This window comes from Thermochaetoides thermophila (assembly GCF_000221225.1).
Source record: "Thermochaetoides thermophila DSM 1495 unplaced genomic scaffold scf7180000011816, whole genome shotgun sequence".
Lineage (NCBI taxonomy): Eukaryota > Fungi > Ascomycota > Sordariomycetes > Sordariales > Chaetomiaceae > Thermochaetoides > Thermochaetoides thermophila.
The window spans coordinates 2007277-2021960 of NW_006383032.1; the positions used below are offsets into that span (position 1 = coordinate 2007277).

General features: G+C 52.7%; 5 protein-coding genes across 5 annotated transcripts in view; 2 read left to right on the plus strand and 3 right to left on the minus strand.

Annotated features, from left to right (window-relative positions):
• The window catches only part of CTHT_0026320 (anaphase-promoting complex-like protein), a gene marked incomplete at both ends in the record, with an annotated part of 3319 nt that extends 2574 nt beyond the window's left edge, over nucleotides 1-745 (minus strand). Inside the window, 2 exons of the mRNA XM_006693027.1 lie at nucleotides 30-384; nucleotides 454-745. Of these exons, the coding sequence (XP_006693090.1) occupies nucleotides 30-384; nucleotides 454-745 (647 nt within the window). The remainder of the gene's footprint in view (nucleotides 1-29; nucleotides 385-453) is intronic.
• A 617-nt stretch (nucleotides 746-1362) lies between these two features.
• On the minus strand, nucleotides 1363-3178 carry CTHT_0026330 (coatomer subunit delta-like protein; the record flags this gene model as incomplete). Its single annotated transcript, XM_006693028.1, has 5 exons — nucleotides 1363-1452; nucleotides 1510-2314; nucleotides 2372-2571; nucleotides 2630-3073; nucleotides 3176-3178. 5 exons carry the CDS (start codon nucleotides 3176-3178, stop codon nucleotides 1363-1365), a joined length of 1542 nt encoding a protein of 513 aa, XP_006693091.1.
• Nucleotides 3179-4202: 1024 nt separating this feature from the next.
• CTHT_0026340 (uncharacterized protein) lies at nucleotides 4203-6980 on the plus strand (the record flags this gene model as incomplete). The annotated part of the gene is made up of 1 exon (XM_006693029.1): nucleotides 4203-6980. The coding sequence occupies one exon, from the start codon at nucleotides 4203-4205 to the stop codon at nucleotides 6978-6980; it is 2778 nt and encodes a 925-aa protein (XP_006693092.1).
• Nucleotides 6981-10178: 3198 nt separating this feature from the next.
• On the plus strand, nucleotides 10179-11849 carry CTHT_0026350 (uncharacterized protein; the record flags this gene model as incomplete). The annotated part of the gene is made up of 6 exons (XM_006693030.1): nucleotides 10179-10192; nucleotides 10316-10359; nucleotides 10429-10454; nucleotides 10559-10901; nucleotides 10960-11251; nucleotides 11309-11849. 6 exons carry the CDS (start codon nucleotides 10179-10181, stop codon nucleotides 11847-11849), a joined length of 1260 nt encoding a protein of 419 aa, XP_006693093.1.
• Nucleotides 11850-13101: 1252 nt separating this feature from the next.
• On the minus strand, nucleotides 13102-14087 carry CTHT_0026360 (40S ribosomal protein uS3; the record flags this gene model as incomplete). Its single annotated transcript, XM_006693031.1, has 2 exons — nucleotides 13102-13843; nucleotides 14065-14087. 2 exons carry the CDS (start codon nucleotides 14085-14087, stop codon nucleotides 13102-13104), a joined length of 765 nt encoding a protein of 254 aa, XP_006693094.1.
• Nucleotides 14088-14684: the final 597 nt, after the last annotated feature.

The following is a 14684-nucleotide window of genomic DNA, read 5'->3' on the forward strand; positions in this document are numbered from 1 at the left end:
AGAGAGAGAGAGATCAGAAACATACTTACCCTGATCCCCCCGACACAGGCAAAGGGCTTAACTTAGGCAACGACGTCTCAATATCCAGAAACGTCAACTCATGCGGTAAGTCCAGCACAATATCGCTGACATGATCTCTATCCAGCTGGATGGTTCTCTCAGGCAACTTGCTGGGCACCCCCTTGCTGCTGGAAGCCTGCTGGCGACGCTTTCTGCGTTCTATTGCCTCGCCTGTCACATTCCTTACCCATGCAATGAACTCAATCTTTGCCGGCGAGGAAGACGTATTGTCATCGCCGATGCGAATGTGATGCACCGCCTTGCTGCTTTCGAGGCCGATTAGCCTGACGACACCATCGCTCCAGCCGGCTGCAACGAATTGTCCTGCACGAGAGACTGTCAGCTTTACTCAATCCTCCGCAGAGGCAGAACAAGGCAGGAGAATCAACATACCATCCCCTTTCCACCTTACACCCCCCTCAACTTTCTTCCCCTTCTCGCCCACGCGCGAGACTAGTTGCCCCGGCTCACCTGCTCGCCATACATGTAGGACCGTGTTCCCTGATCCGCCGACTGCTCCAGCAGCACTGTCGTTTGTGCCGGCTGTGGCTGTCAAGTCGATGGCTGGGTTGAGAGCGATCAGAAGTCTTGGGTTCTTTTCTTGCTCTGAGTTGCTACATGCTGTGATTGGTGAGGGAAGAGAGGTTGTGTTCAACAGACGGAGGTGAGTTAGTGGTTGTGACATTTTGGTCGTGATGTTGGTTGTTTGTTTGCTTGAATTGTTATGGTTGCTGAGTGATGAGATTGTAGCCAGCTGAGTGGATGAATTATTATTTTTGGGCCTGCAAACGAACACTTTTGGTCTGCAAAAGGCATGGAAAGTTAGCCCTGGCAATACAGGTTACCACTTTTCTCGAAAGCCCGGGCGTTACAGCTCATAGAGTTTCCATCGTTCCCCTTAACCTTTCTGTGCCAAAAGAAGTAAGATGCCTCCTGCCGTGTTGATATTGTGTTTTACTACTGTTGATGTTGAGCCTGACCCTAAATGAGACTCGAGTGTTTTCGACACAGTGACATATACAGATATTCGCACTGTTCTCTCTCTAGCTCACCTCTTCACCCTTATTCCGATCTGAACACCTGCCTAGGTGCCCAGAGGTACCTCAGGCATCTACATCTGGAAGTTTTCTCACTTACCCTTCTTGCCTTCAAGTCATGTAGAGGATGATATTACTCTATTCAATCACAGAAATTCCTGGCCTGATGCATAAACCATTTTCATACCGCTTCTAGCAAGCCGTGCACCAAGTACAAGCATCGAATATCCTCATTATCACACCCATCGTCCCATCGTGATACCATCTACTCAATTACGTAGGAATCCGCAACAGACTTGATCTCCTTCGAGAAGGCCACCTCCTCGTTCAGCTCGACGAGCTCAGCCGAGACGACCTGTGGCATGTTAGTTAAACCATCCCTTCTTGCCTCACTTAAAGCAGGAACACCTACATCAACCTCCACGAACGGCGTTGTCTTCGCGAAGCGCACCTGCATCGGGAAGAATTCATTCTCATCGCTCGTCGGCGCCTCAAACTCAAAGGCACCGCTCGGGTTGTCCTCACTGACCGAGCCAATCGACCATTCCAGGCTGTTGCCCGACATCTCATACACGGCATCAAACGACGACACCGATGGCTCGGCATTGCTGAACGGGATCACCACGCTGACATTTTTGAGCGCATCGCCGCCCGTCAGTTCGTACTCTACCGTCACCGTGCAGTTGCCCTCCGATCCCTTGTTGACCCACACAGTGAACGTGATGGGCAACAGGCTCGCCGCGTCTTCCGCCCTGGGCGCCGCCCGCCATCGCAGTACGCCGACTGCATTGTTGACTGGGAACCCGCGCGCTTGATTGGCCATCTGAATCGCCCGCCCAGTGTTGAAGGCATTCTTATCCACGTTAGGGTGAGTCCGGAACTGGGCGCCGTGTGTGGGCTGCGCTGTTAGATTCAGACGGAGCTTTGTCAGGGAAGCATCCGACACCCGCAACGCCAGGTCGCCGCTGACTACGAATGAATTGACTGCGCCATCCCGTGAGATCTTTGCTGTGATGGCTTCGTTGATCGTGACGTGAATGGCATCTCTGTCTACTGATGTCGACGCCCGCGGCGCCGGTTCTGGAGCAGAAGCAGAGGTTGCCGAGACCAGAGGGGTATCCTCTACAGGACCCAGCTCGCTCTTCACACGTTCAAACATATCCGTGGTCTTGGACTTCTTGCCAAGCTGCATGCCCTTGGTCTTGGGAGCATTAAACCTAGCAATGCAGTTGTCAGCATTGCGCCCAGACCCTGCAACTTGGGGACACACTCACTTCGACTTATTCTTTTCTGCTTCGTATGTATCATACGTCTCGGTAACAGTAGGGCGCACAGGAGGAGTGTAAGATGGATAGACCGGCGGCCGGCCGCCGCCCATGCCTCCGGTCCTCCCAAGACGGCTGGCCTCCTTGCGCTGCATCTCGAGCTGCTTGGCTTTCCTCTTGCGCTCTTCGGTGGCCTCCAGTTCCTTGTTCTGTGGGACAGTCAGCAGCCGTCTTTCTTCGATCACTTCTTCTCCTGTCGATACGCACCCGAGCGATGATCTCCTGGATCCGCTCCTCATGACTCTCCATCTCCAAGAAGGTTTTGATCTGGTTGATAGTCAGGTTCTCCCGATACCCGAGGTTGATGATCTCGTCGAAGGCACTGATTAGCTCGTAGGCGTTACGTAGGATCTCCCGCTCCTCCAGCGTCCGGCATGTGTTCGTGACAACCTGGGCGAACAGGTGCAGGGTGTCTATGTCCTGCAGAATGTTCGATTGCTTGTTGGTAATGAGCACCATGTACAGCTCGTCGAGCGGCTGGTAGACGAAGCGAACGTTGTCCTGCTCGACTGTCGTGTGCTGCGTCCCCGAGTTCGCCGCCTTGGGGAACGATGCCAACAACGCCTCGACGCGCGACCGCTTGATGTCGTGGAAAGCCCGTGCAAGGACGGCCTTGCCGCCACGGGTGCAGATGGACGCAGCGAGCACAACCTAATATCATCATCATATGTGTCGTCAGCGCGACTGTTCTGTTTCCGTCCTGCTGCCACAGAGCCTCCGGGAAAGGGGCGGGAGACTGGAGAGGAGCATTACCATCTTGACTGTTGACGTAGAGGGAAGAAGTATTATTTTGTATGGGCGGGACAGGGGTTGCAGTCGAGAAAGCTCCGAAGTCAACTCCTTTCCCAGTGCTGCAAGGAGGTTGTGTAGGCGTGTGTAATTGAACTGGATTTGGTCTGTACACTGTGGTCGTTCTGGCTCGACCCCCGAGAGCTTGGCGAGGGGCTGCCAGCTGGCAGGGGCTGCGGGAGTTGCGAGTCCAGGCTGGAACTTCCTGCCAAGAATGCCAAGAATTGTGGAAAATCAATCATCATTCCCCTCCCCACTCAGCAAATGGTAGGCTCCAGCAAATCAACGCCGCAACGCGCGGTGATCCGTGCTCATGGGCCATCTGATCCACACCCGCATGCGGTAACCTTCATTTGCAGCATTAGCGTGTCGGCCTGCAACCTGGTCACGGTCATTTGCAACAGCCAAACGACATCATTTTTTCCCACCTCCCTTGTTTTTTTCCAACATCATCGTGGAAAGAAACACGGCGTCTACGACTTTAATACCCCGCCATAACCATTCGCAAACAACCCATCTTCGTTGTTGGGTTCATTTCACATTGACGCCCAACGTCTTCGACGTCTTTCTTACTCATCTCCCACCTTAGCTTTTTCCTTCCAGCAACCTTCCTCAATACCCTCATCGACAACAGCCACAATCATCTGGGTTGTCTTCGGACCTTTGCTCGGTCCCTCAAAACAGCACGTGTCCTAATCTCCCATTGACATTTTCTTGACGTAAACCTTCACAAGGCACAAGAACACCCACCGACATACCGCAACCATTTTCTCCCCCATTTGGTTTCCCCCTCTAACTCTACGCTCTTTATCGGTCTCCTTGCCATCAGTATTACTCGAGACCGACTTCACAGTCAAGCTTTCCCTTCACCAAATAATGCGAGTGTTTGTTCGGTAGCACTATCCCCCTATCAAAGATTCTTGCAAGCGATACCGTTGTCCCGACTACTCTACTCCGGTTCTGACCATCCACATCTGAATCGGTTACAGCCATGAATATGATGGGATTGGCCGTGGAACAAACAGTTCCCGATCAACTGGATTACGACATTTCCTATGAGCTCCCATCTAATGCCGACGTCGGTGGCGATGGCGTTGAACTTGACGTTGGAGTGGCCACCACAACCGGCCAAGATAATGCAGTCGTTGAAAACGAGCACGCCATTGACCTGGACGCTTCGAGTTCTGCCATTGACGACGGCCAAAGGGATGCGGAACCTCAGCCCAAGAGCAACCCGTCGGAGACTGAAGTTTCTCAGGAGGATGTTTATCTGACCGTCAGTCAAGACTATCAAGATGAGATCGGATATGAAGAGGAATATGTTGAAGTCGCGGACGTCCATCTCGATGTTGTCTCTACAGATGCCGCTGTAGCGGACGCTGCGTCCTTAGAGGATCATGTCCAGGCTGCTCAGCCGACACAAGAGTTCGATGGAGGGCGTAATGAAGATCATCACCAGTCCTATGACGAAGATCATGAAGAGTACTATGAAGAGAAAGAAGAGCACTATGAATTAGCTGATGAGGAGAGCTGCCAGGAGAATCAAGCAGCAGGCGAAACCCGTAATCCTGAGGATCATGACGAGATTGCCGAAGCACAAGAGCACTCTGACGATACCGAGAAGGAAAACGCGGGTGCTTGTCCAGATGATGACGATGAGCCGGCTGGCGTCCACGAGAAGAGGCACTACAGTATTGATGATATTGATAAGGCCATGGAAGACCTTGCCGAATCTATTGCTGAGCTGCCGGACATTGAAGTTATCTACAACGACGCCTGCTACTCGTTGTTTGGCCACCCTGATGACGACCCAGAAACCTATTTCCTGTCCGATCCTAAGGAGCTGGATCTGCCTCTGTCAGAGTTCCTTGCCGCGCTTCGCACTGTCATTTCCAACGAGATTTCTGTAACCGATGAGGTTGTCATAGGTTTTGAGCCTCTGGGTCTTGAGTTCGGCGAGCGGTCCAACGAAAAGTTCCTCCAGCGTACCTTCCGCGAGATTCTGGATTGCCACCGTGCCCTTGTATCCAAGGATCCGTCTATCTCTTCAGAGCCTGTCATCTACTTGATGGTGCGGAGGGACAGTGAGGAGCATTTTGTTGAGCTGCTTGCTGATGCTGGGCTCCTTGAATACTCAGATCAAGACTCGTCAATGAGTCCTGAAGAAGCCGTGACCGCCGAGCTCTCGGCCGTTGAACAGTCTGAGCAGGAGTCTCCGGAGAGCGAGTATCCCGAGGAGCGCGATGAGACTCATTGTCAAGCTACTGCTGGGAATGACCGGACAGACATGCGTCATATGAAGACTCATGATGAGTCCAAAGTGCCTGCCGCTCCAGCTAAAGAAACGGAAGCCCACGAAGCTGATTACAAGATTCATGACTACGTTGAGGCCCCGGAAGCTCCCACTAAGCCTGCAAAGGATTCCTATGAAACTGAAACCGCAGCAGGCGACGAGCAAGAGTACCTTGAGGAGCAGTATCCTGAACATGGAGGGGAAGAGGAGTGTGAGGAGCGTGAAGAATACGAGGAGCATGAGGAGCATGAGGGGCAAGACCCTGAGGAGATTGTGGGGAATGAAGATCGTCAGGCTCACGAGTGGCACGAAGAGGTGAAAGGTGAAGCTGAGCACAATATGCCACCCCACGATGATACCGCCCTTTCAACAGACCATGAACAGCAACAGCCGCCTGAAATGGAAACCGCTCATGAAGAGGCCGACGATGCACATGATCGGTATGCTGAACTCGAAGCAGCAGATCACAATGCTGTGCATGATGAGCTTGGTCAGTACGACCAGCAACTAGGACCAAATGGTAAAGAGGACCCTGCTTTCCTTGACCCCTTATCTGATCTGGACGGTGACTGGGACACCGACTATGCCGATGACTGCACCGATATCCCTTCTAGCCCCTCACAGGAAGATAAAGTTGGACAGAATGTTACGGCATCTGTCCAAACAGGAGTGGCGGACCGGAAGCCCGAGCTGCCGCTCATTGAAACCGATGTGGACTCTAGCGAGCCCCATCACTATTTTCTTCCCAATATGGTGTTCAACAATCAGCCGTGGCCGGCACAGAGACCAGTGGGTAGGCTGAGTTATTTAAGGCTGGCAAGCCGCCGCTCTCACAGCCGGTGCGACTCTCTCGAGTCCGGCTCGTCGGTGTTGTCGAATATGAGTGAAATCAGCATGGCCTTATCCAGGGACACAGATGCTAACAGATCTGCCTTCGAAGCCGATGATATCGAACTTGCTGTCGATGAAGAGCCCATGCTGTCTGTAATTCAGGAAGAGTACGAGCATGAACAGCATAGCAGTGTCTACGAGGCAGCGGTCAACGCAGAAAATTACCAACAGAACACAGCGCGGCACCATCCTTTCGATCAGCATGGGGAGCAACCTGCTGCCGCTATGGAGGATATCTCTGTTTCAACTAGCACAACCCTCGACGATGATCAAATCGGCTATGAAGACGAAGCGGCTGAAGAGTCTCGCAAGCCTGAAGAAGACGCGTCTGCTCACCAATTGGCAGACGACAATGATGAAGAGCCGCATGGTGAAATTGATTGGGAGAACGATAGTGAAGAAGACGAAGATGAGGAGGAACAAGTAGAGGGCACAGATGAAGCCGTCGGATACGATGCTAAGGGGGTTGACTTGACTCCCGGAAGCTTCGCCGGTAAACGCCAGAGAGCTAACGAAGAAGAGGGTCTGGCCGACGAGACCGGTATGCCTGCGAGCCCTCCCCTGAAGCGGGCGCGCCAGTACTGACGGGTTACACCTCACCCAGACCACAAGCGTCGTCGGACTTTGGCGCCAGATTCGACATAACAGCCCTACATATGCACCTACACACCTTCCCCGCAAACGGTCCCAGCCTCGGTTGTAGTTCAACCGCAGCAAACAGGACGCTGTTTCCCTTGTCCCATCCTTATCATCCCCAACATTTCTTCCACATCCGGCGACATTAACAGGTAATGTTTCGACAACACGACTGCCCGAAAGTCCGGCACACAATACGAACATACAGCACTCGCCCCGAGAACCGTGAAGGTAGGTAAGTTTAAAATCCACGGCAATGACAGGAAGGAAACAGGAGCAGCACTCGGCCCTCATGTTCAACGTCTCAGCCCTTTCCTGCCAAGTCTTTAAGACTTCGGGCCGTTTGACTCTTGGAGTTGTTCAAGAGTTTGAATCGGCGATGTCCCAGGACGTACAGCATCTTCGATCAGAGTTATAGGGTATCATTCGGGTTGAGTTGTTTTGCGCGGACACAACCTCGGCAGGCATATTTTGATGAGATGAGCGTTACGGCACTTGCCCGTATTACCCACATGTAGGATCATTACTCGGCTTCCCCCTTTGCTGTTCTTTTCCCTTTTGCATCTCTGGAGTTGGCGTTTGGGCATAAAAACTGGACGATAACATGGGGTTGGGATGGATTGGTCCTCCTATCTTGTGTTTTCTCTTTTACTTCCCCTTCCCGGAGTCGAAGCTGGGCCACGAGTCTCGGCTGGTCCGCGAGACTGAGTGAGAGAGCTTGCTTCATGACAATCTGTGACTGTTACTGATTTGCTATGCCCTGCCTTTCGTGGCCTGGGTTCGTTTGGTGGCTCTGAGAGCTGGTTTGAATCTAGCCCTTTCTTAACCAGACAAATGGCGACAGTAACATTGGATTCGGCATGTTACACTCTCTGATGATGATAGGACGGACAAATTGGTGGATGGTTTATGACTCTACCGGGACTGGTTCATACTATGGGGCTCAGTTGATGAGGGTTCTGCTCTTGCAGCGCTCGTCATGGAAAAGGGGATACCAGGCATGGACCAATGGGTGATAGGTTTGGTGATGGGGATGCAAGTTTTTTTTAAAAAAAAACGTTTTAGTTACATATTTAAATTTTTTTGTTCTTTTTTTCTCCCTTGAGCTGTCTTGGACAGTCTCGGGATTCTGTCTTTCTTTTTTTTGCGGCCTCTTCGTCCCTCCCCCGCCCCCCCCTTCCAGTACTTATCTGATAGATGGGAACTGTACCTTCGCTCTTGATTCTGGTTTTGGAGCGGGTGTTGTAAGCTAGCCGGGATTGCGAAAAAATTGCAAGCAACATTTGGTTGTTCCGAACTGCTTGATGTTTAACATGTGGTGTCTTTCCAACAACAACCTAGTAATATAATTGTAAAGAACTTGAATGAGGTCTGCTGATTAATAAGCGGCTGAAGGGAAAGAACCCTGCATGAGATATGCCCGTATCTGCGTTCTCCAGGGGCAGTTGGTCAAATATCACCAACGGATTGGCGCGAAAGCAACAGCCTTGACTACCAGTTGACAGATACAGGTTTGGTGAGAAAAGCATTCACTATATCTACCTACAGCATATTATCTGATAAACTTCAACATGTCATTACGAGTTCGATCTGAAAAGCTGGTAGACCTGGCGCCCCTGGTGTCCCACCTTTGACTTTATGGGTGTGGCGGCATGGCAAGATCTTACACACAAGGAGACAGCGGATGTCGTGAGTTTGTTGGACCTGAGTGGAAGCCGAGAAGCCGTCCAGGGCCCACGGGGAGCTTAGAAAAGCGCGAGGCGAAAGCCGCGCCCGAGTTTCAGCTCCGGGCATCGGGACAGATCTCTCTGTTTTGCAGATCTGAAAGACTTGGTTGTTTAGAAAGATTAGGGTATGCATATAGTTGCGCAATTTCTGTAACTATAGCTTTCGTAGATCTTCAATACCACTCCGTGCGCTGTACCAGGTGACTGTATGGAGTTTTGTGACTTGCTCAAGGGGGCCCAGGGGGTGACAGATCCCCGTCGTGATCGTTTGAAACTGTCGAATCTTTCGCCCAAAGATCTCGTTGCAACACAGTGAATCGACTGTAGCTGACAACCCACTGGTTGTGGCCAATTGCAGCCAAGTGTCTGCTGGTGGAGAGCGGCCGCCCCTACTAATTTTCTGTTTCTGGGCTGCTGGGCTTCGGCTGCTTGGCGTTGGGCCAGGGCCCGCCGCAGGCCAAGCAGGGGTTTCTTTTGGAGACTTTGGGCGCCAGGCAGGGGTTACTCGTGGTTCATGAAACCACTGGTCCCCAGACTCGCCCTCACACCACCCAAGCACAGCAGCAGCCCGCGCAAGGGGCCTCAGTCCCAACAACTTACAACTACACTATCTGTACCTGCTACACTGCGTGCGCACACTACCGGTATGCCATACATAACTGTTTCCTTCGCAAACATCCCCCTGTGTTAGTGTTTTCAGGCGCATCATAAGCCTCTCGCCATCCTCATCTTCTCTGTCCAACGCCAGCTGGCCTTAACGGGAAACCCGGCGGTTCCATTTTTCCTTTGGGTGAGGGGTCCTTTCTCTTGGAGCCGACGACAACGACGAAACGCTCTCGAACCGATCGATTTGCGGAGCCCCGGCCTCTTCGCCTGGATGTGAACAATCGATCAAAAATAAACGAGCGAACGAACCCCAAGTATCTCAGTGATCTGCAAACGGAGGACTAGAGTTAATCCGAGCCCACGCGCAACAATTCTTGTAGTATCCCATTCAAAATTGGTTGCTCTTGAGCTCCAATTTCGTGACGAAGCAACGAACAACGCAACGACGAAGACACCAGTCGACGCACACACACACACACACACACACAAACAAACAACCAAACAAACAACGCAGGCAAACCAGAAGCTACCATAGCCGCGAAAAAGATCAGTTGTCCGATACTTAGTTCGCACTCGGATGTGTCCTTAAAAACAGCCTCGCCGATTCTCTCCCCGCCCATCTCTTCCCCCAGCCTCGCCCGGCGCGAGTCGTCATTGCCTCCCTGTCTCCCCCTCGCTCGTTCCTCATCCATCTAGGTCCTACGGACTGCCCTCTCTCCAAGGACAATCGTCAGCCTTCTTCGAGTCACGGAGCGCGCTTTCCTCGCCCCAATACTCACTTGCTGCCCCTCTTGACATGATTCTAGCCGACAACATGATCGAAGACAAGTATGAGTACCCCGGGCTTCCCTTGGACGCAGTGCCCCGTATCTTGTCGCACTCTGTCGCGCAGCATCTATGCCAGGGATATATATAGTGCAGGGTTGGTTGACAAAAGCTCTCTGTTGACAGATACATTGGTCTGGCTCTGGCCATGAGCTCCAGCTTGGCCATTGGTGCGTCATACTTGGCTCTCGAGGAGAAAGGCGAAGAACATCCAGTTGCTGACTGAGCTTCGTTTACAGGCACTAGCTTCGTCATTACTAAGAAAGTACGGAAGAATCTCTTACTCCGAAGTTGACAACAAGCAATACGCAATCTGGCGTTTGGAATTTCCTCGAGCTGCCAGACAAGTATACTAACGCTTCCTCTTAGGGTTTAATGCATGCTGAGCAACGGCATGGCTTTGAGGGCGAGGGATTCGTCTACCTGCGCAGCCCCTTGTGGTGGGCGGGCATTGTCTGCTTGGTGCTCGGCGAGGTCTTTAATTTTGCCGCATACGCCTTCGCGCCCGCCATCCTTGTCACCCCCCTCGGCGCGCTGTCCGTCTTGATAGGGGCCATCCTGGGCGCTTACTTCCTTGGAGAGGAGCTCGGTACGCTAGGAAAGCTGGGAAGTGCCATTTGCTTGATAGGCGCTGTCATTATCGTCTTGCATGCGCCCCCAGACAAGGAGATTGAGACGATCGATGAGATTTTGCACTATGCGATCCAGCCAGGTGTGTTCCTACTTGAACGGTTAGATATGTATGAGGTTGTTGCTCACACCTATCCCAGGATTCCTCATCTATACCATCGCTGTTTGTATCTTCGCTACCGTCATGATCTACAAGGTTGCTCCTGTCTACGGGAAGAAGAACCCCTTGATCTACCTCAGCATCTGCTCGACCGTCGGCTCCATTTCCGTCATGTCAGTCAAGGCCTTTGGCATTGCCCTGAAGTTGACCTTCGGCGGCAACAACCAATTCACGCATCCATCGACCTACGTCTTTATGATTGTCACTGGCGTCTGTATTTTGACCCAAATGAACTACTTCAACAAGGCCCTTAGCCAGTTCCCCACAAACATGTAAGCTTCTACCTGCAACACATCCCTGAGAAGACAAACGGGCACTAACTTCTCCAGTGTCAACCCTCTCTACTACGTAACCTTCACCACCGCGACCCTCTGCGCCTCCTTCATTCTCTTCCAAGGCTTCAACACCACCGACACCGTCAGTATTCTCTCCCTCATCTGCGGCTTCCTCGTCACCTTCACCGGCGTCTACCTCCTCAACTTGAGCCGCACCGACCCGGACGGGACCAAGTCCCTCGCCCGCCGTGCCACCGGCGACATCACCGGCACCGACATGGTCTCCAGCATCCAGACACGCATGAGCATGGAGGCACGCCGCTCACAATCGCATCGCATGAGCATTGGGAGTCTGCGGTCGGGTGATCGGGAGGGGCTGATGCGTGCTTATGATGAAGAAGTTGGGCTGGCGGATTTGGCAGAGGAGACGGACGAAGAGGATGATCCCCGCTCGCCCATGATTGGGCAGTCACATCAGGGGAATGGCCATTGGTCGCACCATAGGCCGAATGGCAGCACATCGAGGTTGAACATGAAGAGTGGGCAGGATGGGGCGATAGAGTTGCAGCAGGGGAAGAAGTCGGGGGAGAAGTGACGATGATGACAGGCTCTTTTTTTTCAGCATCGTTATGCCTTGTTATTTTTTTTTCCCCGATTCATCCCTATGCCCCTGTTTCTCATTTCCTTGCCTCCCTTCTGAGCAGAACGTCAGGGGCTGTTTGCTCGCTTGTACAATATGCGGACTTGCATTCCGTTTCCTTGTGGCGGTATTCTGTTGTTCTTTTGACTTTTCCTCTCTCCCTTGGGTACTGGCTGGGACAAACAAAGATACAACAGGAAGGGAACAACACAGCGAAACACATCCCGAGACTTATTCAAAAGCAGGCGTCATTTCCACTTTCGTCCCTCGCCACGAGGCCTTTTGATGCCATATGTGTATATTTTTCACCTCTTTTTTCCTCTAGATCTTTGCTCTGCCTTCTCTGTCTATTTTTTGTTCCCGTGGGTTTTTTAACAGTTGGGAGGAATGGTCGGCTGGGTGGTTGACCAGAAGGGAGAAAGGGAGGGGTAATAATAGGAGTTTATTCTTTGGTTCGTTTTCGGGCATTTGACAGTTGTCTCCTTAGACAGGCCTATCGGAAAGGCTTTGTTTCTTCACTGTTGAGCAACCTCGAAGGTTTTGGTAGGACCTGGTTGGGAACGGATGGATGGATGTACGAATGGATGAAACAGGAATGAAGGCCAGATATGGGTATGTAGGACAAAAGAGAGTCATGACAACACCTAAAACGGAAGGCGGTTTTGATGTCTTGGTGCCTCTTGGTGCCTCTTGACACAGATAGTGTGTTTTTGATGGTTAGGCTGCCATGGTGTCTCCCATACTCTGCATGGTAAATACGTCGTCTTCGCTTCGCTCAGTCTTACCTGTTATGATGTTCAGACTCTGACAATCTAATATGTAACAGGCAAGGCCACCGCATCACGCTCTCACCATACTAGCCAACAAGCACAAGAGGTATTGAGTTGAGGGGTATTTCGCCACAGGTGACTTCAGGATCGTCTTGACGTAAACTCCCTGTCCATGGGTTTTGCCTGGATAGTTACAAATCCACCCTCCCAAGCAAGATTCCGACCATTTTTCCCGATGCGCAGACTCAAATGCAAATGCTCAAAGTTGACGCCGAGTGACCCATCCATCCGCAACCATACCCTTTGAGCGTGTGGCGCGCTCAACGGGAGAAACCCTCCCGGTCCAGGCCTGATGCCCCTCTCCTTTACCAACCATCATTGGCAGGCAGGGGCTCGGTGGAAGAAGGGAGATCCGCACAGCCGTTCTGATAGCTCTCCTATTGCTCCGCGGGGGCAGCCTCCTCCTCGACCGGCTCCTCCTGGGCCGCAGCAGCGGCAGCGGCTTTAGCGCCATAGTCCTGGCTCATGGGCTGAACAACCGGGGTCTCCTCCTTAGGCTCAATGACAGTGACGACATCAGGAAGAGTCTTCTGGGGGCCGGACTTGCCATCAGGGTCGCTGCCGCGCATGATCTTGACCTTGATACCGAGCACACCCTGACGGAGCAGGACGTGACGGGTGGCAGTGTCGATGAACTCACGAGCTGGCTGGCCAGAGTGGATCATGAAGCCGTCAGTGAACTTCATGGACTTGGCGCGGGCAGCGCGAAGCTTGCCGGAGACGACAACCTCGCAACCCTTGGCACCGCTCTCCATGATGAAGCGGAGAACGCCGTAGCAGGCACGGCGGACGGCCAGACCATTCAGGAGCTTGTAGCGCAGCGACTCGCACTGGGCGACAGCCGAGAGACCGCGGTTCTGAACCTTGGCGGCATAGAGGGAGACGGAGTTCTCGGGGAACTTAAAGCGCTTCTGGATGAGACTGGTGAGCTCGCGGATGCGGCGGCCCTGCTCGCCAAGGACCTCCTGGGTGTGGGTGGCGCGAATGATGATATCGGTGACGGTTGGAGTAACGCGGACCTCGACGCCGGAGTAGCCCTCCTCAGCCAGCTCGCGCTGGAAGAACTCGTTCAGCTCAGCGTAGAAAACGCCGTCGGCGACGAACTTCCTCTTCTTGGAGCTGCAGACAAAAAACAGACGCGTCAGCTCTGAAATTCTCGATTTTTGCGGCCTCTCAGATTCTCATAACGACTTCGATCCAACAATGTCCCCCCTCCCCCCCTCCCTTAACATCGCCAACCACATCCCACACGCAACTTCCGGCAGCTTCCCACCAACGCCAAAACCACACACTCTCAATAGCCAAAATAACTGCCCAGTGACCGAATTTTAGAGACTTACATCTGAGTGCCGGGAACAGCCATGATTGCGGTTTGGCGATGAGTCTCCTCAAAACTTCAATGGTTGCAGGAGGTTGAGGGGTTGCCGTCTCGCGGTTGTTCAGCCGACTTTTTTTCAGCGGAGGGAAATTCGACCTGCACACTGCTTTTTGCGAATTCTTGGTGGGCTGTCTTTGCCGTTCCGAGTGTGAAGTGGAGTAGGGTTTACAGCAGCCAATCATAGCCCACCACAAAGTTTTGTGGAGGGGTGTGGGGTTTGGCAGAGCCTTGGTGGGGGTGTCTGCAGCAACCTTGGCCAGCCACTGGAGGCTTGCGGTGTCGTGGGGCCCGTGCTTTGGTGGGGCCTTGCCGACGTCAAACACAGCGCCATCCTTCCTGGCAAGCTTTGTCTTCTGGCACAGCGACCGCCGACACTTCCAACTTGGACTGCCGGCAACAAGGCAACTGCGAAGCTGATGTTGGCAGGCCCCCGATTTTGGTAATGGCAGCGATACCATAGCGGGTTCTCCGTACAGGTTTCACTTTTCGGTTACATCATTACACACACAGAAGCTGGGAAGACATAACTTTTGAGTTCTACCAACTGGCTGGGCTGTCCGCCACAGCATCTGGATTCCGGAG